Here is a 23966-nt window from a genome sequence, read left to right on the forward strand (position 1 = left end):
CATCAGCTACGAGAGGTCAGTGTGTAAGAATGGAGGTTGAACTAAGCTCTGATTCTATAAGGATTTGACACAAATTGAAAGTCAATGTGGTCAGAAATAAAGAACTGTTTTCCCCAAGACTCGGCATATAAAAACCCAAGTTGTTCTTTAGTTTTAGGTCATTAGTCATCACGTCAAACTTCAACTCTGCCCAGCAAGAACATTATGTCATTTTGCTTAGTGCCACATAACTCACAGTTCTGATTATGTGTCCTCATACATCAAGACATTACAGTGTTTATTTTGTGCAATAACCGCCCCTGAATACCAGGTGTAGTTTTGACCAATCGAATGCCTCGTTGTGGGCGTCTTCGCTTTACTTCTTAGAGTGTCCCTGAGGGGCGGTTACTCTTTAACTTCATGGCTTCATCCACTTCCGCCCTCCAAGGCTTTATTATATGTACTTCTCTTGCTTTCTTTACAACTTTTGGAATACAAAGTCAGTTCATATTTATACCTGCGCAACACCCGTACTTTTTCTTTTAGTGTGATAGCTACACCAGTCTCCTGTCTGTCCAATCTCAAAAATATGTGTTACTAAGGGACTGAGGTTTGTTTACTTATTAATACATGCAGGACGATATGGTATGCAGCCCTCATTCAAGTTATGTGAACAGGAATTTCTGTTCAAAGAACAGCATCATGGGGATTCCCTGGGTTTTTGCTGGGCGATTGTGGGTGGATCCTCTCCCACAAAGGTGATTTTCTTTTCTCAACCCAAGCTATATTGCCTGTGGTTTTAAGGACCACAAGTGGCAAGAATAATGAGTGGATGAGCAAACAATCAAAAACAAAATCACGGCTTGCTTCCCTTGTCAGCATGGCTTTTCATCATGTTTTTGGAACCACTTTAATTATGATGGAATTTGATGTTTGAAGACTATTGTGAAAGGTGAATAAAATAACATGTTTGTATTTTTGCTTTATTTGTTTCAATGTTACACATTGACAACATGGAATCATTGTATCGTCATCGAGGATTTCCATGGTTCCTGCAACATCCTGTAAACATGTGTAGAATCAAGAGACAAGGACAGACCAAGTAAAATATGAAAAACCATGCAAATGGAAGTAAACTGATATTCATGCCTACCTCAATGTTAATATTTAGGTGCAAAACTCTGTAAAGGGAGATACAATTGTTAGATTCAAGAAACACTGAAATTCAAAAGCATCATCTTTTATTTTCTTTGTTTATCTTAACGACAAACCTTTCTCTTGAGGTGGTCTGACACATGCCGACATGCCATGACAAGCCAGGTTTTTCTGTAATGCTTTCACCAGCTCAGAGTCGACGTCACTCTGCCGGCCTACAGTCAAAGGCCAAGACGTTTTCATGTGTTGATGCAGTAGACAATTTGATTTACAACAATCGCAAGTCATAATTGTTTGTTTAAATTAACCTTTCTGGAGGTAGTAGTTATTTTAAGAAATAGTTCATCCAAAGATGAAAAAGGTGGTTTACCATACAGCAGGTATCTGCTGAGGGAGTCCTCCGAGTCTGTCTCATTTAAAGGTGGTTCTACTTCCTGGAAAATGATGCACGCGGGGCAGTTGGCCCACTTGCCGCTCCAGAGCAGGGTCCTCCGCTTCGGTCTTCCTGCATCAAAACAACAAGACATGAGTATTGCAGCAACATGGGGATCAGTGTGAGTGACACAGGTCAACATTCTGCAGTAGACTCCCAAAAGGCTACAAGGTTATCTTAGTTGATCAGTTGATCAATATACTGTGGTGCTCTTGCTCAAGGCTGGATTACCAACTGGGTGTAGCAGACAGTTCCAGGCTTACTGGCTGTTCAGTATATTTTGGAGAATGCACCATAAATGCAAAGCATCAACTGACATTAAGAATTAAAAAGGTGAATCTTGTTTTATTTCCCTGATATTGAGGCTCTGTCTTCAATGAATAAATACACTAATTTGCTTTCTGGCAGCGAGTTAAATGAGACGATCGTTTATTTGTTAAATTAGGCTGCAGCCAGTGGCCAGTTCACTTTGTTGAGGACAAAGAATGGAAATGGGAAACAACCTTTTGTTGTAATTTGTGCTGAAAGAGGAACTTTCCCTCTTTGTCCTCTTGGTACACACTTGTTGAATTTCCTTTTTTTGTACTGGAAGTGCTGTAGAGATCACAATAACGATAAAAACTGTACATTTTGGAAATAAACTTTGGTTAAGTTGTAGCTTTGTTTTCAGTCTGTGAGACACTACTTGTTTGACATGAGACAATGTGAGCATAGAATAATTAAACGTGACAAGTTTTGAACTCTACTGATGTGAAGTTTTTATGAATTGAATTCATTCAGGTGCCTGAAAACCTGAAAAATCCACCCAAAACTAATTTCAGTAAGCTTTACAGATGTTCTAACATAAACCCTCTGGGGTTTTCCCACCCTGCTAAGAATAGAATTTGGGAATATTAATGAATCCCTGTAATGTTTTGGGGTGAAGTTGTTATATTTATTTTAACACTGTCTCAAAATTCCCATCTATTAATCTCTTCTGTGTGCATATGTGAGTTGAGCATGCAGGTGGTTTTTGTGAATGCAGGTGGTTTTTTGTCACCTTCCAGTTCCACATCATCCCTCTCAGGACGTATATTGTAGGTCCAGGTCTGTTTCATGCAGTTATCTCCTCTAAAAAGAGTGTTTGGAAAATAAATACACATTTAGCATGAAGCAGTTTTATATTTCATCATATTATGACACAATAAGATAAACATGGCATCAAGACTATCATTTTTAAAACATTTATTCACACCGTTTACACATTCTCAACATCACTTCCCTCTTTTTTTTCCACTTCCCACATTTACACTTTACTGTTTCGATTCATTACCAACTGCTATGTAATTCATTTAAAACTTGCATATCGGATCAGTTATTGCCACGATGAATGTCATGTCAAAACCACAATGTTTTTATTAATATTAGGATGTTTGCGTGAGTGGTCCTTTAACCTCATTACCACATGATGTGTGTTAAGAAACATCTTCTTGTTTAGACTTTGTCTGTGGGTGTGTGGGTGTGTGTGCGTGCATATTTGCTGCCTCACATGCGCATATGTCCAGTCAGCAGCAGTGTGTCATTGACCGGCTCCTCAATGGTGAACCACATGTTGTCCAGTTCTTTGAACTTCTGAATGTCAGCCTCTCTGCGACTGACTGCTGCTTTAAAGTACCATTTCCCCAGATACTAAAAGACACGGAGACACAGCGGGGTGGCATGACAGTGTGAGGCTGCAGCAACGGTACAGGAACAAAACCTATTTTAAGATATAAGCCCACAACTTGAGAGATAGACCACTTATGGAAAGAACGGAGGAGGTGGAAAGCGTGCCGGTGTGGCCACGTTTTGTTTTTATCTCGATAAATCTCTCCGTATCTGCGGTTACTGGGAAATGCCAGTGCATTACTTGTTCACAAGACACACTTAACTATTAAGACTAACATTAATATGAGCTTAAATGCATCACAAATGTGTCATAGCAAGTGACAGAAATTATCAAATGTTTTTCACTCTGTAATAATAAGTTATGGTAAACGGGTACCTTTTGCCTTTTGCAAACAGAAAATCTAAACATTTAGTTTCTCACCTGCTGGTGGTCGACAGTGTTGGCAGACAACAGCTCAGGAACTAAACAAGGAGCAAAGACCTGATACAACAAACCATATAAATAGAGAAAATATGACAACGCTTTATCCAACATAACTGAAACCTCAGAGCAAATACTTGAATACAGTGAACCTGATGAGAATGTCTGTTGGTCCTGTGCACAGGAATTTGTTTGTTCCAACATGTGACTTTAAAAGACGGGGGTGTAGGGAAATTATTAACATGTACTGCTGCAATACCCCTGAACTCTCAGTGAGGCGAGTAATGGGTTAAATATGGGGGGGCTTTAGGATTAACACAATTATAGTCAAACGAATCGTTCTTTTACACAGTAAGCTTTACTCATGATCTAAAATCTGCTCAAAGGAGAAACTCACGTAAAAACCCTCTTCATGAGGCCTTCTGAGTCATCATCATATGTAGGTGGTGGTGGTTTCATTTAAATCCTTTCAACAAAGCAACAGTTAATTATAGAACAGTTCTTACTATTGGCAAGTAAACTAGTATGCTGCAACCTTAAGTACACTTTTCGAAATAGTTAACCAAACAGTGCATTGCTTATTTGTTTGAGTTCGCTCTGTCCTGGCAGAAGAAGTCCCACGCACGATTACAGGACATAGGACAACCTGAAACCTGCAGAAATTAGTATATTTTTGCTTAAAAAATATTTAAATAATTATCAAAATATTTGATTCATTTTGTTTTAATTGACTAACCATTTCAGCTCTACCACGTTATCATGAGGGTGAACTTATAGTCTGAGATCAGGTTATAAATGTATTCGACGCATACTTCCACAAGGTGGTGTCACACAACAAGCTTGTCTGCCCACATTAAACCTGTATACAGTTCTCAAGAAAACACATTACAGTGTTCATATGATGCAATGTAAAATCATAATTAGATACATTTTTCTGTTGCAATCTTTTCCTCCATGTATAAGTCTACTTCTAGGTCCTGCAGACTAAAATGTACATTTACTACTAAAACTAGTTGAGCAGAAAACCCCTTTTCCCTCCTGACATTCACTACAATATGCTGTGCAAAGAATTACTACCTTTGTGAATGAAGCTATTTTTGAGGCTGTTCACTTTATTTGACCCGTTATTGAATGGCAGTTGAACAGCTAGGAATTGTGGATGTGCTGAATGTACGGTCACAGAAACAATCTTTCCTCTTACATATTAGGTTAAAGGACTTGTTGTATCCCTGTTTTTGAATATGGGATTTGTTTGCTTTCCCATGGATTCTACAAAATTATTTTTCACACGTGAGCTTTGGAAGTAGCACCAAAAACAACATCAAATCTTAAGTGTTTTTATTGTTTAATTACAATGTTGTTGACGGACAATGTAGCTCTATCAATAAGTGGCACATAGACTTAGTATTTAAACCAGAGTGACTATTGGATGAAGTTAAACACAGTTTTTCTGTCTCTCAGGTGAAGAAAGTAACCCCAACAAATAAAGACAACAGACAATATGAACTCAAGTCAGCTGTTCAGATAGGGACTTATAAACTCAGGCCAAGCACAGGGATTGCTCAACTTTCACTTTAAACATTTCTTAAGATGTATTTTCAAGAATTACTGTGAGAAAAACTTCAAAAACCAAAAGGAAAATCTCATTAAATGCAGTTTAATGTTTTGAATTAAAGTAGAATGTGAACTTATCCAAATGCTACAACAGTATGATTCATCCATTGATTGTTAAATCTAATATTTATCTCCATAAATTATTTTTATTCACTTCCTCAGCATGTGTATAATCATCAGTGATACAGGGTTGATCTGGGCATGTGCAGTGGCTTCTTGTTGGCTCTGGTCCACCTACGACTCCCCCTTCAGCACTGACACCAGGTCTCCACTCTCCTTCAGCTCCTTGAGAATGTCCAAACCTCCGATCAGATCTCCTTTCACATAGAGCTGGGGGTAGGTTGGCCAGTTAGAATAGGTCTTGAGCCCCTGACGCACCTCTTCATCCTGCAGAATATCAAATGTGTCATAATCGACCCCGGTGCTGTTCAAAACCTCCAGCGTCTGCCTGCTGAAGCCACATTTTGCAGCCTCCTTGTTGCCTTTCATGAACACCATGACTGGGCTCTGGTTGATGATGGTCTTCAGCCGGTGCTCCAAGGTGACGGCCTTCGGGCAGGTGTTCTCCAGCTCCCCGGACTCAGCCAGCTCCTTCACTATGTCCAGTCCTCCCACCAGCTCCCCGTTCGCATACAGCTGAGGGTAGGTGGGCCAGTTGGAGTAGGTCTTCAGCTCCCGTCTGACCTCCTCGTCGGACAGGATGTCGAAACTGCTGAACTGGACGCTGTGCTCTTTCAGCAGGGCCACTATCTGCCGGCTGAAGCCGCAGCGAGGCTCTTGCGAGGACCCCTTCATAAAGAGCATGCATGGCGCCGCGTTGATCAGCTTCTTCAGCCGCTGGTTGATGTCTGTGGCGCTACTCTCCGCGGCTCCAACCGGACTCCCGGCGACTGCCAAGCGCTGCACCTTCTTGGTCAGCTCCGGAGCATGAGCTCCATCCATGCGGTCCACCTTCTCCCCTGCCTTGAAGAAAAGGAAAGTGGGGACCGAGTTTATTTCATACTTCTCCGACAGCTCTGGCACCGCCTCCGCCTCCAGCTTGACAAACGTGGTGTGCGCGTGTTCCTTGGCCAACTCGGCCATCACGTCGTTCATTTGGCCACACTGAGGAGCCCATGCTGCCTGGAAATGCACCACAGTCAGGCATTTCCCAGCTTTGGCTAAGAAATCTTCAAACTGCTGATTTGTTGTCGCCTCCACTAGATTCGCCATTTTTCTTTTGCTCTGTGCGGCGCATCCGGTGTTGAGCCCACGTCACATCCGTTCAGCCCTATAGCTTCTCGCAAGTACTCGAGCTTGCACTAGGAAGTCATTTGCATGTTATTTGATGAAAAGAAACAGCTTCATACACTGGATAAGTTGAAAAGATAGTGCGACTTTCAAGGTAACCGCTGAACAACACACACTTTGTACATACACGCATACAAACGAACGTGTGAAAAGGAATAGCTTATCGTCTCTGACATATGCGTAATGTAACGTTTAGTTTATGTAGCATTAGCTTAGCTTAGCCATAGTTAGCCGGTCAAAGTTAGCTTTGTTGCAAACGTTTCGAATTTAGGCTAAGCTAAATCCTGCTAGCAAGCCGATGCTAACTAACGATAGCTGGCTAACGGTTTCCGTAATTACTCTTAGTGGTTGAATTAGTGCTAATACCCGTGCGTCGACTGGCCTAGCAGGATACAGTTAACTTATCTAACGTCAATCCTCAGAGCTGATAGTTAGCTACTGTAACATTATGATGCTAACGTTACCTAGCAAGTGAGCTTAGCTAACGTTAGCTGCTCAGCCTCTACTTATATCTTGTGAATTACCTCTGATTTGGATTAATTAGCTAAATTTACACATGACTGGGAACAAGTTTTACGTGATCAGCCACTGATATAGGTTAATGATATTTGTTATCATTAACTATAGTACGGAAGCGACATTTTAAATATTCAGTCTATTGTGTGTGTGTATTTGATTGTATGTTATTTGTGATTCCGACATTTTTATGGCTGCAAGGGGATTAAGGCAACAATTGTTTTTATTGTTGATTAATCTCTCAATTACTTCCTCTATTAATCGAGAAACTTGGTTAAGGCCATAAAAATGTTTTGAGCCCACGGTGTTGTCTTCAAACTGTTTGTTTTGTCAAAGTGTAGTCGAAAGACCCCCAAATCATTTAATTTACAATGATATAAATAATGTAAGAGAGGCAAGTCCTCACGGTTAAGTAGCTGGCTAAACAATAATGTTGATGAATATTTTTCTGTTGCTCAACTAATCAAGTAATGGATTAATTCTGAGCACTAGCTCGTGGTGCAGGTGTGCAGCAGTACTGAGTTCAAGACAAATTAATTGATTGGAATAATGCTGAAACATCTTGTCAATTGAATGGTCCATCCGTCAACTGAAAATAAATTGTCTAAAATGTTGGTAAACAGGTAGTGTTATCACGTTTAATTAATCTATTAATCAAAAATGCATCCAAAACATTTCCTAGTCTCAATTTTTCGTATCTGCTGCTTCTCTTCGCTACATACTTTGTAACGGGAATATTTAGGGGTTTAGAACTGATTAGTCGGGTAATGAAATAAATGAAAGACTAATTGAGAATGGAAATTACTGTCGGTTGTACCGTTGCATCAGACTATTGTACTAATTTGTTAGTTTAGCCTATATAATCGATCGATATTGGCTAACTACCGATATATCGTATCAGTGTATATGGCAGCTGATAGTACCAAGAAGTCTACCATATGCCAAAGATATGTTTGAGGTCATTTAGAAACATTGCCTCCCATACATAGTCTGTCCCCAAGTTACAAGTTTATTTTGCAGATATAAAATGTCCTGCTTAGTCTTGTTCACAATTCTTTAAAAACAGATTCAAGGGATCCTAATCAAATATTGATATTAGCCCTTGAGAATTTATTATCAGTCGGGCTTACTGGAACCTCTTATTTATTTGATACAGGAACACCATGGAGGAACAAACTGCAGACATAGAGGTGACAGTGAAAACACTAGACTCCCAAAGTAGAACTTACACAGTTGGTGCTCAGGTAACTCATTCAGTTTCTTCTATAAACTCTAGAGTGAATTCTCATTTTCATTCAGCCTTTGTGGTAGTCTGACTCATGTCTGTTACATCCTATTTGTAGTTGACGGTGAAAGAGTTCAAGGAGCACATTGCCCCTTCAGTGGGTATCCCTGTGGACAAACAGAGGCTGATCTATCAGGGCAGAGTCTTACAGGATGAAAGGACTCTGGCAGACTACAGTAAGTAATCACTGGGTTAATTAAAGCAATGCGGAACTCGATTTTTATCTTGTTTCAAGATTTGTTTTTGAGCTCCTTCCAGTTTTGTTGGGTATAATACTTGTGCAGGTTCTGTTTTTCTTATTTATATATTATGTGCACATTGATTCTTAACATTTGGGCCACACACATTGAGTAAGTAAGTGTGAATTTACTTTAAGGGTTGCTTATATTGTAGGAATTCTTTGTTCATTTTGTGTTGTTTTACTGTTGCGGTGCACCACTATTGTGGGAGAAGTTAATGGCTGTGATTGCTCTCAAGTACCAGCTTGACCTCCAAGAATTAATTTAAAACTAATTAGTGCTTTGAACTCACTTGTGTCCATTAGTATTTATATAGTATTTCTGGCAAAAGTAATTGCTCATCTTGAGGTGTTCAGCAATGTATAATACAGCTAGAATTTCTTTTGTTCCTCAAAACCAAAGTGTGACGTCAACACACCATCATATGTGTACTAATGTAACCGTAGTTCTCTGTTGTTGTTGTCCCAGATGTGGATGGCAAGGTGATACATCTTGTGGAGCGGGCGCCCCCTCCGCCCTCCCAGCCTGGCTCAGGATCAGGAGGCACTTCAGCCGATAGTGGACCCTCCTCGTCCTCCCAGGGAACATCACAAGTGCCTCCACATGATCGCAACGCTAACAGCTATGTAATGCTTGGCACCTTCAACCTCCCTGTCAACATCATGGACCCCCAGCAGATACAAGTAAACAGTTGAAACAGTGCACATAATCGGACTGTTGCATTGTAATTCATTCCTATTCATGTGGTTCAGAGTAATCGCTTTGACCGGCTCATCTTCTGATTGCAAAGAGCTAAAGTTAAGGTTGTGTTGTCTTGCATGGTGCGTTCAAGCTCTACACAGTAAAACAAAAAAAAAAAAATTGGCAAAAGGTAAATTATGTTATCATGATGTTTCAAATAAATAAATGCAGTTGTTTGAAGGAGATGTTTTCACGGCAATATAAAATAGATATTAGAAAGTGAATTATGATCTGTTAAACTTCCTAACACCAGCTCTCAGGACCTTACAGTGGGTACGGAAATTATTCAGACCCCTTTAAATTTTTCACTCTTTGTTTCATTGCAGCCATTTACTAAAATCAAAAAAGTTCATTTTATTTCTCATTAATGTACACTCAGCACCCCATCTTAACAGAAAAAAACAGAAATGTAGAAATTTTTGCAAATTTATTAAAAAAGAAAAACTGAAATATCACATGGTCATAAGTATTCAGACCCTTTGCTGTGACACTCATATTTAACTCACATGCTGTCCATTTCTTCTGATCCTCCTTGAGATGGTTCTACTCCTTCATTGGAGTCCAGCTGTGTTTAATTAAACTGATTGGACTTGATTAGGAAAGGCACACACCTGTCTATATAAGACCTTACAGCTCACAGTGCATGTCAGAGCAAATGAGAATCATGAGGTCGAAGGAACTGCCCAAGGAGCTCAGAGACAGAATTGTGGCAAGGCACAGATCTGGCCAAGGTTACAAAAGAATTTCTGCAGCACTCAAGGTTCCTAAGAGCACAGTGGCCTCCATAATCCTAAAATGGAAGAAGTTTGGGACGACCAGAACTCTTTCTAGACCTGGCCGTCCAGCCAAACTGAGCAATCGTGGAAGAAGAGCCTTGGTGAGAGAGGTAAAGAAGAACCCAAAGATCACTGTGGCTGAGCTCCAGAGATGCAGTAGGGAGATGGGAGAAAGTTCCACAAAGTCAACTATCACTGCAGCCCTCCACCAGTCAGGCTTTATGGCAGAGTGGCCCGACGGAAGCCTCTCCTCAGTGCAAGACATATGAAAGCCCGCATAGAGTTTGCCAAAAAACACATGAAGGACTCCCAGACTATGAGAAATAAGATGCTCTGGTCTGATGAGACCAAGATTGAACTTTTTGGTGTTAATTCTAAGCGGTATGTGTGGAGAAAACCAGGCACTGCTCATCACCTGCCCAATACAATCCCAACAGTGAAACATGGTGGTGGCAGCATCATGCTATGGGGGTGTTTTTCAGCTGCAGGGACAGGACGACTGGTTGCAATTGAAGGAAAGATGAATGCGGCCGAGTACAGAGATATCCTGGAAGAAAACCTCTTCCAGAGTGCTCTGGACCTCAGACTGGGCTGAAGGTTCACCTTCCAACAAGACAATGACCCTAAGCACACAGCTAAAATAACAAAGGAGTGGCTTCGGAACAACTCTGACCATTCTTGACTGGCCCAGCCAGAGCCCTGACCTAAACCCAATTGAGCATCTCTGGAGAGAATGAAAATGGCTGTTCACCATCCAACCTGACGGAACTGGAGAGGATCTGCAAGGAAGAATGGCAGAGGATCCCCAAATCCAGGTGTGAAAAACTTGTTGCATCATTCCCAAGAAGACTCATGGCTGTACTAGCTCAAAAGGGTGCTTCTACTCAATACTGAGCAAAGGGTGTGAATACTTATGACCATGTGATATTTCAGTTTTTCTTTTTTAATAAATTTGCAAAAATTTCTACATTTCTGTTTTTTTCTGTTAAGATGGGGTGCTGAGTACATTAATGAGAAATAAAATGAACTTTTTTGATTTTAGCAAATGGCTGCAATGAAACAAAGAGTGAAAAATTTAAAGGGGTCTGAATACTTTCCGTACCCACTGTATAATACATCATTAAATCTACTAATGCAAAGATTTTTTTAAAATCAAAGCAAGTATTTAAATAAAAAGACAATAATATAGAAGTGCATTGCTAAATAGATTGACTATTCTTTAGCTTTTATTCTAATCAAAATGGTGTATTTTCACAATTTATTGTTCAAATACCAACATAGTACAAAACGGCTAACTCAGAGATCTCACAATAGTTTCTGACATAACTGAGCAGGCGGTCCAGTGTGATGAACAGCAACTTAAAAAGCTGACCTACTTATTCCTTTCCTGAACACAAATCATAACATATGTGGAAGAAGAATGTCCTCTGGTTTGTTTTTGAATAAAACAAATAATATTTATTGTTTCATCTCATAACCGGAGGAAGGTTTGTCTTGCGTGCAGGCGCATTACTTCTCTGCTGTTATTCTTCTTGTTTAGATGTCAGTGCAGCAGATGGTGTCTGGCATGGGAGAGAATGCCAGGAATGCCAGAGTCACAACCAGCACTGGGGTAAGATGCCTGCTGGTTGCACACAATCCCAGTTAATCTTGCCCTGTGTTTTGTTGATTTACCCCCTTTTCTATTTCAGAGCAATGGGTCTGTGAATGTGCACATTGATATGGACCAACCAGTGCAGAGCGAGCCGAGGCTGAGGCTGGTGCTGGCGGAGAACCTGCTGAGGGACATCAATGATGTCATCCACAGGATGGAGGTGAGAGCTCACCTTCAGGGTATTTGCTGGCTCCGAATGGGTCTTTAAGGGGTGACTAAGCACAAAAACACATTTAAATATCTTCAGAAAAGAACAGAGAGAGAATGAGCTACCATGTCCTGACAACTCGCGTCAAATGGATCATGCGTTTTTATTTGTTTATATACTTTGACCGTAGAAAGATGTCTGTATTGTCGCTCCTCCCCGATGCAGGTAGTGATTCCGCTCTGTAGCTGTTTTTGGATGGTGTGTAGCAGTAATCCAGAGTGTTTATTCCCATCGTTGCGCCACCAGTATGTTGATTGAAGTCGGACATAAGCGAGTTGCGTGCAGTGTGCTTTGAGCAAGACACACGGCGGGCCGGACCTGTCGTAACTTAGCCTGCTCCAAGCTTCTAGGAGGCCTTTAAAACAGATGACGTGTCACCGTTTCCTCACAGAAACGGACAAAGTCACAGTAAAGAAATCCATAACAGAGGAATTTTTAAAGATGACGAGTCAGCTTTCGTACTGACCTCAGCTGGCTGGTTATCTCACTAACACAGCAAACAGATGTGATAAGCATGAGTGACATGACGCTTGTCAGGGAGTGTTTATAGTTTCAACCATTAGTGAGCTGTCTGTTACATTTCTTAAACTCATTCGTAGAGGATTAGAATTCTCAGCTGATGAATCTCCTGTGGCACTGGCCACCTTTTTAAGGGGTTACCAAAAATTCACATAATACATTTGTCTGCTGTCTGGTGTCTTCTTTTCAGGGTCGGCCAAGTGACTCATCTGCTCCAACAGAGACTGCTGCTGCTGCTGCTGCTGCTGCTCCCCCCGCTGCTCCCTCATCTTCATCTACCACCTCCACTCCCTCTCCCTCTGCCCAGCCCATGGACACCTCCCCACCTCCAACAACTCCCCCTCCTCCAACCACCTCTTCAGCACAATCTGAGGGACCAACACCCCAACCTGGACCCAAGTGAGACACCCTCTCTTTCTCAGTGACTCAGATTCTTACTTATGCCACATACTTTAGATTTTTTTTGTTTCAAACCTTTAAGTCAGGCAAGTTTGAAAAGAACATGACTGTATTTAGCATAGAATCAATGTAGTTAATTCCTCAACTTTGCAAACATAAAGGAGATTATAGGGGCCACAGCACGAGTCATTTCTTCTGATTGAAACTAACTTGTAATTTGATCCATGTATTGTGATGTCAGTTGTATGTCTTTCTCTGTAATATTCTATATTTTTGTCCGTATACATGGTGATGCTGTATGTCTGTGTTGACCAGTTTGGTAAACAGTTGTTGTGTTTGATTTTAATCAGCTCTGCCCTCCTTTCGTCCCCTAGTCACCCCAGCCCTGCTGAGTTGGCGGAGATGTTGTCTGAGCTGCGGAGGGTGGAGGAGAGACTGCAGCCCTTCATTCAGAGAGCTCACACCATCCTGGAGACGGCCACCACTGCAGAATACAACAATAATACAGTAGGATTCAAACAGCCTAGTGATCCTTAGCATATTTCTGAAATATATGCTTTTTATAAGTGGCCCGTATATCCATATTTAAAAATGTATTGTTAGAGTTGCTCGTAGGTGAATTTTGTTATCGTAGGACAGAAACATGAGTGGTATCAATGTTTTCATCTGACTTCCAGCAAGAAAGCGATTAATCGTATAAACCAAAATGTTGAACTTTTTCTTTAATACTCAAAATCTGGTGTATTTAACATGGATTATATAGTTGTCATTTAAGATGTTGCCCAAGATGTTTTCTTGTCTGTCTCAGGAGAGAGAGGAGGACCAGCGCACTCTCATCCTGACGTGGGAGTGTCTCCGTCTTCTTGGTAACGCCCTCGTGGCCCTCAGTGACCTGCGATTGAACCTCATGAGCCCTGTGCCCCGCCACCTGCATGTGGTCCGGCCTTTTTCCCACTATGCCACCCCAGTCACTCTGCCCGGAGCTGTGCACCACCACATCCCAGTGCAAGTACGTGAAGGCGAGCGTATTTTAGTTATTAATGTGAACTTTTAATGTAATCCGACTGACTGTGCTTGCATCTTCACCGACAGATGAACCTGGGTGCCACAGTGACTGTCGCGGCTAACGGCACTGAGGGACATGCCCCGCCCACACAACCGGCCAGCCAATCAGAGCAGGCAGGTCAGGGACAGACCCCCCCCCACACAGACTTCCCCGTCCAATCAGCAGGCTGGACCGGGACAAGGTGGCCCACGTGTCATCAGGATCAGCCACCAGGCAGTCCCGGTGGTTATGATGCAGATGAACACGGACGGTGTGTTGTCCCCTACCCGCCACTGATTGAATGATCCACTACCTCACAGCTGTTTGTGTGTCATATTGCTGGGCGGCAGTGCATAGGAGTTAAATGATCGCTCGTACCGCACTGCTGCGTCCTCCGTGCACTGCGGCCACAATCCCAGTGATCTGAAGAATGAAACTTTAAACTTATTTGATTCACTGGCTCACATTTCATAGGTTCCGTTTGTTGAATGATGGCTCTGTTATATCGTCTGTAATAGAGAGTAACACTGGCAGTAAATTAAGTATTGTATTAAGGAGTTCAAACTATTTGTGTGTTTTGTATGTATGTATGTACAGGCTCAGGTGCTAACCCTGCCGCAGCTGGACAGCAAATGCCTGGACAACCAGGTACATTTGGCATAATACGTTTTAAACAACACAGTGTAGTCATGTAAAACATGGAATACTGTATATTGGTCATATCGCAAATGAAGCCTTCTTTTTGTGACTCTGAATATCATTTTCTGCTTTTCTTCTGCAAGTCATGTTGTTCTAATTTATTGGTCTCTGTCTCCCCCTTAAGGTGCCCTCCCCCCTGACTTTATGCGGAATCTCATGCAACAGATAAGCCAATACGCTGCTGCCGTAGCTACTAGTGCTGCCACCGCTACCGCCACTGGCCACCCGGCCGCACCCCAGCCCACCCCTCCTGGCTACAACTCCACAGCCAACTCCTCAACTACCACCACGGGTCCCAACACACCCACCACCACACCTACTGCTCCCCCACCGCCTCCCCACACTGGCCCCCAGCCCCAGGCCAGGGTTGTGTTCACCCGACCACCCTTTGCACCCAACATGCCCCCTCCAGCCTTCGGCACTCGGGGAACCACCATCAATGTCAGAGCTGCCATGCCGGGCCAGCAGCCAGGACAGGTGGGGATAATGACATCTGATTTGGTTCCTTTTTTTTAGGCTGATTGTCAACATTTGAGACTAATTGAAATATCATTCTGCACAGCCCTTCAACCCTGCTGCTCTGAACCAGATGATTAGTGGACTGGTTGGACAGCTTTTGCTGCCAGGACAAATACGTAAGTTAATAATATAGGAATTTAGATTTGGACTTTATTATCATATGTCTATAATTATTAAAGCTTAAAGTATAGAAAGATTAGTCAAGAATTGCTGCCCATCAGTAATTCTTCAATCTGTTTGTTTTTTAACAGCTGGTCAAACAGTCACATCCTCCTCCTCCACATCCACATCCTCCTCTTCCTCCTCTCAAACATCCTCCGCCTCCTCCTCCTTTTCTTTCTCCAACTCGGGTCCAACTCCTCCGCCTACTGCAAACACTACTGATCCACCGAGCCAATCTGAGACCAACACCAGTGAGCCCCAGTCCCAGGAAATGCCCCCAGACCTCAACCAGCTCCTGGGTTCTCTCCTGGGGGTAGCCGGCAGTGCCACTGGGGGCCCTATAGGGGCCCCTTCAATTACTGTCACCACATCTGGTGTCCCAGCCTTCATCCAGGGAGTGAGTGAATTCATGCAGCAGGTCAGTGTTTGAATATTTGACTCTAGTGCACTTAATAGTCATTGCATGTGAATTGTACCTTCATTTGCATATCATTTCTCTGACACCTATTCAGAGATCATGTGAAAGGAGTGCATCAGATTATTTTTTTTGATGTACTGTATTTGCACTAGTAAATAAACCTTTCAAAAGATACCCGGCCCTAGTCATCACCATGTCTCCTAATGGCCCACTAGAGGGCAGATAGGCTGACAGTGAGTGAGTTACCAGTGTAATGCATGAAGCACATTTTTAAAAAATCACTGCATTTAAAGTGAAGTAACGTTAACAAATCCTTACTCCATGCTTCCATTTCATTTCTAGGCCCAACCCATCTTCTCTCCACCCCCACCTCCCTCTGGTACCGCTCCTGCGGCAGGGCCCAACCCCAACGCCATGCCCAACGCCCCCGCAGGAGCCGAAGCCCTCAACCCGGAGCTGTTCACAGGCATCGTCCGTGGCGTCCTGAGCACCATGATGGGCTCTCTGGGTCAGGCCCAGAACGACACAGAGAGCATTGCCCAGTTCATGCAGAGGCTGTCCCAGGCAACCAACATCTTCATCAGTCCTGAGGATCCTACCGGTAACAAACAAACATACGAATAAAATATGTTGTCAATACAGCAGCCGAGGCTAACCCATTATGATGTAATTCAGTCCAGGAGCATATCAGAAACTGATTGGTCTGAATATTTCGTTATTTATGATTCCCAGGGTTTTTTGGAGAGCTGCTGATGTTGGTGTGCCAGACGTTCACCATGTCAGACCTGGTGATGCTGCTTCATGGCCAGCACCAGCCCCTCGGCCGCATCCAGCCTCAACTGTCCCAGTTCTTCACCCAGAACTACCTCAACGGCAGAGAGCCCACCGATGAGAACATTACTGTCAGTAACACTCACCAGTTGGAGGAGAAATGTTTTTCCTTTTAAATTACTGTTGATTTCAGATCTATTAGTACTCAAGTGTAGTTAAAAGTAGATGGAGCTAATTTACTTTTCATTATTGGTCCCACTTTTGACGATTTGTCTTTTTTATTCTTTAGTGTAACTGATGGATTTTTGTCTTCTTCTCCCTTTATATTCGTCTCTGTTTCCATCCCCCAGGCTGCTGCTGAGAGTCTTGTGAACGAACTGGAGGAGTACATCAGTGAGAGCTTTGTAAGTCCTTGATGTCCACGCCTCCTCTAGTACCGTCAATTAAAGTACAAAACAGTATATGATTAAATGTAGGCCTGCTCATGGTAAACTCACATCTTGTCAGTTGAATCAGTTCACTTTTAAATGGTGTGGAAATCTGATGTATTCACAGATAATGAACAAAGCCATTAAAACAATGGTCTTGTGTGCTGAAACAGGAGTTTAGTGTGGTTAGTTTAGTTTAACTGACACTAAGCGAGAGGGGGGGGGGGGATTAATAGCTTTCTCATATTTCAATCTGAAGGTGAGGTTTATTAAAGAAAAGACATCAGTACTAAAAAGTGCACATGACAAATACCAGACACCCCTCATTCAATGAAATAACAGTAATTCATTATAAAAACATATTTCAGCACTACAGATATTTTAAAACAGTTTAGTTTAAGTATTTAGTTTTTACATCACTGTTGAAACGTCATGCCCCCTGCGTAGTATGCTGTTGTATTGACGACACCTTCATTCAACTCCCACAGAGAGAGTCTTCAGTCACACTGTTGGAGGGCGTTGACGTCACTCAGACCAACATGTCCTTCTTCAGACAGCAGCTGATGCAGATTGCCACGCATATTCTACGTTGCACGGGTAAACTTAAGGACGTTTAAATCAGTTGGTCTTGGTGATGGTTTATGTGGATATTTTGGTTCCAGTTTAGTCTCCATGTGTGTTTTAAGTGGAGGTTGCAGCACTAGAACTAATCATATTTGGATTTTTAATCAGGAATATTGCTGTTAAGTCGTAACTTAACAATGTTTATTGTCAATGTCCCTGTAGGACTTGTAGTATTGTGTATTTTTCTAATTAGTTAATATCAATATTTTTCTCATCCAGATGACTCATTTGGGCCTCGGCTGTTACAGATGTGCAATCAGGCATTGTTTGAGTGTCTTGCCCTCAACCTGCACTGCCTGAGAGGAGACCAGAGAGCGCTCACCGCTGTCATCAACCACCGCATAGTCAGTATACACTCTCTCACTAATTGTCTGTTCAGTAGGCAGATGACTCCAGATGAAACTGGCTTTGGCATGTTAGTCAAAGGATATCAAGTTTAGTAATTGAACGCACAAACAAATATTTACTTGGAACAGATGCCTATCGATGCCTGATGATGGCGCCCTTGAGTGCTTGTGGCAGGAAATGGAAACTAAAAACTAAAAGCCAAACAAAGTCACGACATTATTGACTAGGTGAAGGCCAACAGTTTATTTCTCTCAGTGGAAAGAACACGGCATCGTAGATTTTGAAACCGAGTGACTCAAAATCAACAGGCCTCAAGTACAGAATGGCAACATCATAAGCCAAACAGATTGCATCAGATAGCTACTGTGTCCATGACATGTTTTTGTGACATTAGAATGGTCACATAAGGAATAAGCAGACAAAACAAAAGCTACTTAAAAATTGGAACAATCCAAAGACAAAATAAAAGCTTTATTTTCTCTTGTTGTTCCAGCGGAGGATGTCCAGCGACATCAGCCCCAGCCTGGTCAACTGGATGACCAGCATGATGACAATGAGGCTGCAGGTGATTCTGGAGCACATCCCCATCTCACAGGAGCAGATCCAGAACTACATAGTTCACACACAGGTAACGGACCAGCCGCATGCCGTCTTTTAAACATTTATTTGCCGTTTTAGCTCCGTATCTATGGCTTCCTACCGTAATACTGATGAACACATGTTGGCAGTTGGAGGAAATCATAACTGCAAGCCTCCTCTACATCATGTAGCCCCTTCAGGCCTGAGGCTGTCAGTTACACTTGAGAACTTAAAATGTGTTTACCACAAATTTCGTTTCTGGAACTGTAGATTTCAGTGTTATTTTAAGTATTTTATGTCTGAAAGCTGTGTCTTCAGAACAGAATACAAGAGTCCGTCTTATCTGATGGCTGTTACATATCCTGTTACTTAGGCAGCACATCTGAAACGGCTAATAAATATTAAATGACATTCTTTCACAGACAGAGCAGTCTTCTGCTACTGGCACACAAGAGCCCGAACGAGCACAAAGTGCAACGGTAAGCATGGCCCGTCTTTAATGTCCTTTTCAGATGAACTCGTTTGAAGGTGGTCAGGCATTGCTCCGCCTTTTAGTTCCGTCATTTCGTTGTTCTCCACCTCCAAAGGTCGGGGACACCCTCTCACCAGCGGCAGCCACCACAGCAGAGGAGGCCATGTCGGTGTCACGCGACACGAGGGCATCGTCACGGGAAGCACGGGTGTTGCCTGGAGACCTCGGGGCCTCGGGAGGAGCTGCTCCATTAGGGGGCGACATGGCAGCAGCCGGAGCTGAGGGAGGCAGTGAGGAGTCTGCTCGAGAGTCAGAGACCTGGGCGGCTGCTGTTCCACCTGTAAGAGCCCACACTGTTTGTAAACCGTTTTAACATTTATCTTTTATTTGTTTTCATGACTAAACTATTTGTAGCACCGCCCTGCTTCACATTTACAGTGTTTACTCATAACTCTGGGTAATCCGATGAACAAACGTTTTCTTGTTCTGTGGATTATAATTATATAAAGACGCACTGGATCTTGTTCAGCCTGATTTTTAGGATCTTCTCACTAGTACTAAAAGGATAGATAAACAATGTTGCACACTGGACGTTGAGATCCCACACTTCCATGTTCCAAGGTGTTTGTTAGTACAATATTCCCTCTGAGCGGCAATGGAGGAACAGTAACAAAGAGGGTTTTGACTTGAAAACATTCCCCATCTTCACTGTTAACTGTGTTGTAGGAATGGGTGCCCATCATCAGGTGTGATATGATGACCCAGAGGAAGATGAAAGCTCAGCCCCCGCTGTCTGACGCTTATCTGCACGGCATGCCAGCTAAGCGCAGGAAGGTAATCGGATCAATCGTAACTTCACTTATTACTTATGGATGTCACTTGTCGTTACCTTCTTCAAGGTGTCCGTCTGTGTGTGTGTGTGTGTGTGTGTTCAGACAGGACTGGGTGGTGGAAGCCTCCTCTCCCTCTCTGATGCCGTGAGTCAAGCAGCCAGGACAGCGGGAGTGAAGCCCATCACTTCTGCTGAGCGATTACAAGACGATCTGGAGACCCAGGAGCTGAAGGAAGCTTATGCAGAACAGGTAACGAAGTCATTAGAACAAACCAGGGACACATCATTTGGGGTAGTGATGACCACTGTCTGGTCCTCTTGTTTTCATAGTGTTGGCCATGATATGTACATTTTCTTACCATCTTAATCACAGAGATGCATGGTTACACTGCTAGATGTATCTAAAGAACACAAGAGGTTATAAATAAGTCTAAAGTTAGGAAATTGTTTGAAAATAACAACAACGATTCATATAAGTAGATTAGACAAGTGCAGACCTCAAACAATTTGTTGAATAATAATATTGTCAATCAATAGAAAAATAATCTGTAACTATTTTTGCAATCAATTAATCGTTGGCATACAATCCACAGAATAATTGATAATTATAATGTTCTTAATAAATGCAGCCTAAGATAATTATATTTTGTTAAAAGTATACTGACATCATTGTTACTTGTTTTCGTCCATATTCATTCAACTCATCCGCGTGCTAAAGTACATCTTTAGCTGGAATCTCTTTTTACTGTCAGGTCGAAGCTGTTGCGTTTGTCCCCTGAAGGTCTAGGACTTATGGGAAATGGTGTTTGTTAAAGAAAGCTAAAAACAAATGGTAAATAAAGAATGATTTTCGATTGTTTTCAGAAGATACCATCCTTCTCTGAACGTGTTAGGCGAGCCACACTAAGTCCCCTTCTGACATTCTGCTTGTACGACACCATGATAATCATATCATCTTCTTCTTCTTCTTCTTTTATACCTCAGGTCAAAGCGGACATCAAGAAGCGAGTGAGGGAAGACCCGGATTTCACCTCTCAGCAGTCCCCCAACGCACACAGAGCCTTTTCATCAGACTCATAATCAAGTTCAACTGATATGAAAAGTGCAAGATTCTCGCTGTTTTTAATCTTTTTTTTTTTTTTGATTTCTTTGATCTTCATCCAACTACTCCTCGTCGCAGCCTCACACCCCAAAACTGTCTGTATGGCTTTTTAAGCAGTTAGGAGCTCTCTTGACTAATTGCCTCATGCTATTGTGACTACTTCTCCCAGTGCCTATTTATTTCTCTGTTTATTTTGGTCCAACATTTGGCTGAGAGAATTTTCCTGATAAAAAGGTATCAGATCTAAGTGAGACTGCATCCGGTCACTTTACTTCAGTTTGAATACTTGTATGTCTATTCTGCCCTCATATCCTCGTGTTGCTTTGTTAATATGGAGCCTAAATTCTCATTATTTAGTGGACTTTAGACTTCCTGTCAATACTCTCCAGTGCAAGAGTATACTTTCATGTGACGAACAAGCAGTTTGTTAAATGAATATATAGTAAGCTTAATAAAAAATAAAAAAACTTGATACAGTATAAAAGTATTGTGAGTATTGTCTGCTTTGGGAAAGGTGAAAGAAGACTTAGCTTAGCGCAGATATCAGGATTGGTGATTGTGTGATGGTAAGTAACAATAAATTGCAGTACAAAAATGCAGTGGTGTAAAAAGTAAAAAACAATCCCTGTATGGTCATGAACGCCATCTTGCACAGAAAGAAAAGACTTGAAATGTCTGCAGCCCAAAGGATGAAACCAAGTTTAACTTTGTCGGGTTGCCAAGTTCTTTCTCAAGCTGCCAACGTCAGCTTGATCTGAGAACGAGACTTGCATCCCAGATTGACTAGACATATTAGAAACTCAAGGGCCTTGTTGAAGTTTACAGCCAAGATTATGTGCAGTAATGGCTTCAGACTAAAACCTGAGATATTTCTGTCCGTGCCCCCATTTCAGCAAAGACCCCCTTCAGGCAATATGAGGTGACTGTGACAAAAGCTCCACAGATAACAACCTCCGAGTGCTGGACATGCTTCAGGCACTATGCCAAACACAGCTTTAGAAGAAAAGCAGGTTCATGGCCTTTCAAATGTGGCTTTGAAGCTTTCAGCTGAGGGGTACAGTTTGGAGTGTTCTGACAAGAGATTGCTATATTTTTCTTCACGAGCAAATGTGGCAAAGAAGCATGGGTTTGATGCAACACACACTACTTTGATCACTCTGTGAAGGAGATATAAGACACGGTATCATAATGTCTTATGTTGAGATGTAAGTGACTGAGGGCCTTCCTAGTTGAGAAAACACCCGGTCAACTTCTACATTTTACATGTCAACTTCCAACAGTTAACTTCAATCTTTTCAACCATCTGGGCTAATTTCATTTCAACAGTAATTGCTACATAAAATCACAATTGAACTGCTGTAAAGGTCAGCAGGGGCAAATTAAACGACTTGGTGTTAAACCATATGATTTTGATATCTCTATAATTTACAAACACATTTACACGTTTGAACAACATAACTCACCATGTGCTTCCTCTCTGCTTCTCCCCAAATTACCTGTGACCCAGGAAGAAGTATCAAGCTTGTTTGGCAAAGAATTATGGTTATTGTAGTATTTTACAAATACTGTAGCTCAATTTTAATTTTTAAACTCATCACACAAAATGCTCCCAAGTTTGGTCTCAAAATGTGCATGTTAAAATAAAGTGGTACTTTTCAAATAACGCTTTTTAAAGATTTTTTCGGTTCCTGTAAATCCCATTTTCTCATCAAAACAGTATGCAGTCTTCACTTCCTTACTATTATACAAATCTATTTATCTACGAGGAGAAAAGTGCAGCCTATGCAGAAGACCGTATTTGAAGTGGTGTAGAGTAAGAATAACTTTTAAAATCTTTCCATGTTACTACATGATGACATCCCAGCAAACTTTACATTCTTTAATTTAGCTCAAAGCTTGTTTTTTCTTCAAGACACCAAAGCTTAGATATTTGAATCACTTGTAAATATCCAGTAAGCTACAATACCCTAACTTTGGAAAGCATACAGCATTAAACCACATTTTACACATTTGTAACAGACCCTTTACATATTACAACAAACTGCATTCATTTAAGCTTTGTCCACTACTACCTTACAACTTAAATGTTTGGCAGTGGTGGTGAAGCAAATCACAACTATGTTGCAATACTGCTCCCCAGAGTGATGTTAAAGAAAAAAAAGTATAAACACGTTACAAGGATTCGGTGATCTGTACATTTTGTAATAAGCCTGAACATGTGTGTCAACAATAAAACAATCTACACACGTTTGTCTTTCAACTTATAAACTGAAACATTTAAATAAATATAAATATCACCGTCTAAATAAGGTCATGTGATTAGTTCCACCCTGCCAATGTATGCTGGTAAATAATTATCTGTTCACAAAATGAATAGATCTAAATATAGAGTGCAGTTAATTACATGCAGTTCACACAGTGACATATTTTACAATGGCATTGTAGCAGTGAAGTTCAGTCACCTTGCTGAACTGGTTGGACCAACTGAGGAGTCTGTTGAGGCGATCAAATGAATCTAAACCGCGAGTGCAGTTCCTGGTCAGGATCCTGTTTGGGGTGAGGAATGTGAACAAGTCATCGACTCCTGAGTGAAAGCAACGCTCTCCATTACCATTAAACCTGACAAGCAAAGCATGAAATACAACATTCCTCTTACATGTGCTAAAACTCAGCATGTTTATTTTTGGATGGAAAAAGAGTATTGATATAAGAGAATATTTAGTATGAATGCATAAGATGTGTTTAACAGGAAACAAAGAGCAATAAATACACATAAAACAAAAACCTGGTTTCATGACAGAATGTCTATCAAGCTGCAACAGGATTGACTTTAATACAATCAATTGAATATAATCTTTTCCTGCTGTTAAGGACACCCAACACCCAAATCCACTGTCTGCAAAACACGTGTGGTCACCCATGCATAGTCTGGGAGTGGTGAGCACTCATGGTGCTCACCTGCAGTTTATTTGCATAAGGTGTGTGTGTGTGTGTGTGTGTGTGTGTGCATAGCGAGCATAGACATCTGCTGTTAACGTCTATCACTTTGAGACAGATTAGAATTAAAGAGGCAATGCTTACATGCACCAAG

The 23966-nt window shown here is 41.7% G+C and overlaps 3 protein-coding genes across 3 annotated transcripts; 1 reads left to right on the plus strand and 2 right to left on the minus strand.

Annotated features, from left to right (window-relative positions):
- Window positions 1-945: 945 nt before the first annotated feature.
- Window positions 946-3803, minus strand: apom (apolipoprotein M). The gene is made up of 7 exons (XM_031867259.1): window positions 3636-3803; window positions 3096-3235; window positions 2607-2677; window positions 1505-1639; window positions 1251-1349; window positions 1133-1160; window positions 946-1041 (listed from the first exon to the last, which is right to left on the minus strand). Exons 1-6 carry the CDS (start codon window positions 3747-3749, stop codon window positions 1147-1149), a joined length of 573 nt encoding a protein of 190 aa, XP_031723119.1. The 5' UTR covers window positions 3750-3803; the 3' UTR covers window positions 946-1041; window positions 1133-1146.
- Window positions 3804-4956: 1153 nt separating this feature from the next.
- Window positions 4957-6509, minus strand: glrx3 (glutaredoxin 3). Its single transcript, XM_031867431.1, has one exon. The coding sequence runs from the start codon at window positions 6459-6461 to the stop codon at window positions 5484-5486; it is 978 nt and encodes a 325-aa protein (XP_031723291.1). The 5' UTR covers window positions 6462-6509; the 3' UTR covers window positions 4957-5483.
- bag6 (BCL2 associated athanogene 6) lies at window positions 6494-21362 on the plus strand. The gene is given in 26 exon segments (XM_031867430.1): window positions 6494-6633; window positions 8212-8299; window positions 8399-8516; window positions 9048-9262; window positions 11637-11708; window positions 11788-11910; window positions 12668-12876; window positions 13251-13383; window positions 13685-13885; window positions 13969-14073; window positions 14075-14192; window positions 14519-14569; window positions 14745-15097; window positions 15183-15255; window positions 15391-15719; window positions 16062-16320; window positions 16452-16621; window positions 16841-16894; window positions 17407-17515; window positions 17762-17886; window positions 18384-18518; window positions 18892-18948; window positions 19057-19281; window positions 19668-19775; window positions 19877-20023; window positions 20758-21362. Coding segments are annotated over 25 exon segments (3666 nt in total). The 5' UTR covers window positions 6494-6633; window positions 8212-8218; the 3' UTR covers window positions 20854-21362.
- The last annotated feature ends 2604 nt before the right edge of the window (window positions 21363-23966 follow it).

This window comes from Anarrhichthys ocellatus, unplaced genomic scaffold (assembly GCF_004355925.1).
Source record: "Anarrhichthys ocellatus isolate YVR2014 unplaced genomic scaffold, GSC_Weel_1.0 scaffold39, whole genome shotgun sequence".
NCBI lineage: Eukaryota > Metazoa > Chordata > Actinopteri > Perciformes > Anarhichadidae > Anarrhichthys > Anarrhichthys ocellatus.

Excerpts from the sequence above, each read along its gene's own strand:
- apom (XM_031867259.1), bottom strand. The coding sequence starts at position 3,749 with ATGTTGGATAAAGCGTTGTCATATTTTCTCTATTTATATGGTTTGTTG. Across the intron at positions 1,640-2,606 it reads GGATGATGTGGAACTGGAAG|GAAGACCGAAGCGGAGGACC; the intron begins GTGACAAAAAAC and ends GTTTTGATGCAG. Across the intron at positions 1,350-1,504 it reads CAGCAGATACCTGCTGTATG|GCCGGCAGAGTGACGTCGAC; the intron begins GTAAACCACCTT and ends CTTTGACTGTAG.
- glrx3 (XM_031867431.1), bottom strand. The coding sequence starts at position 6,461 with ATGGCGAATCTAGTGGAGGCGACAACAAATCAGCAGTTTGAAGATTTC.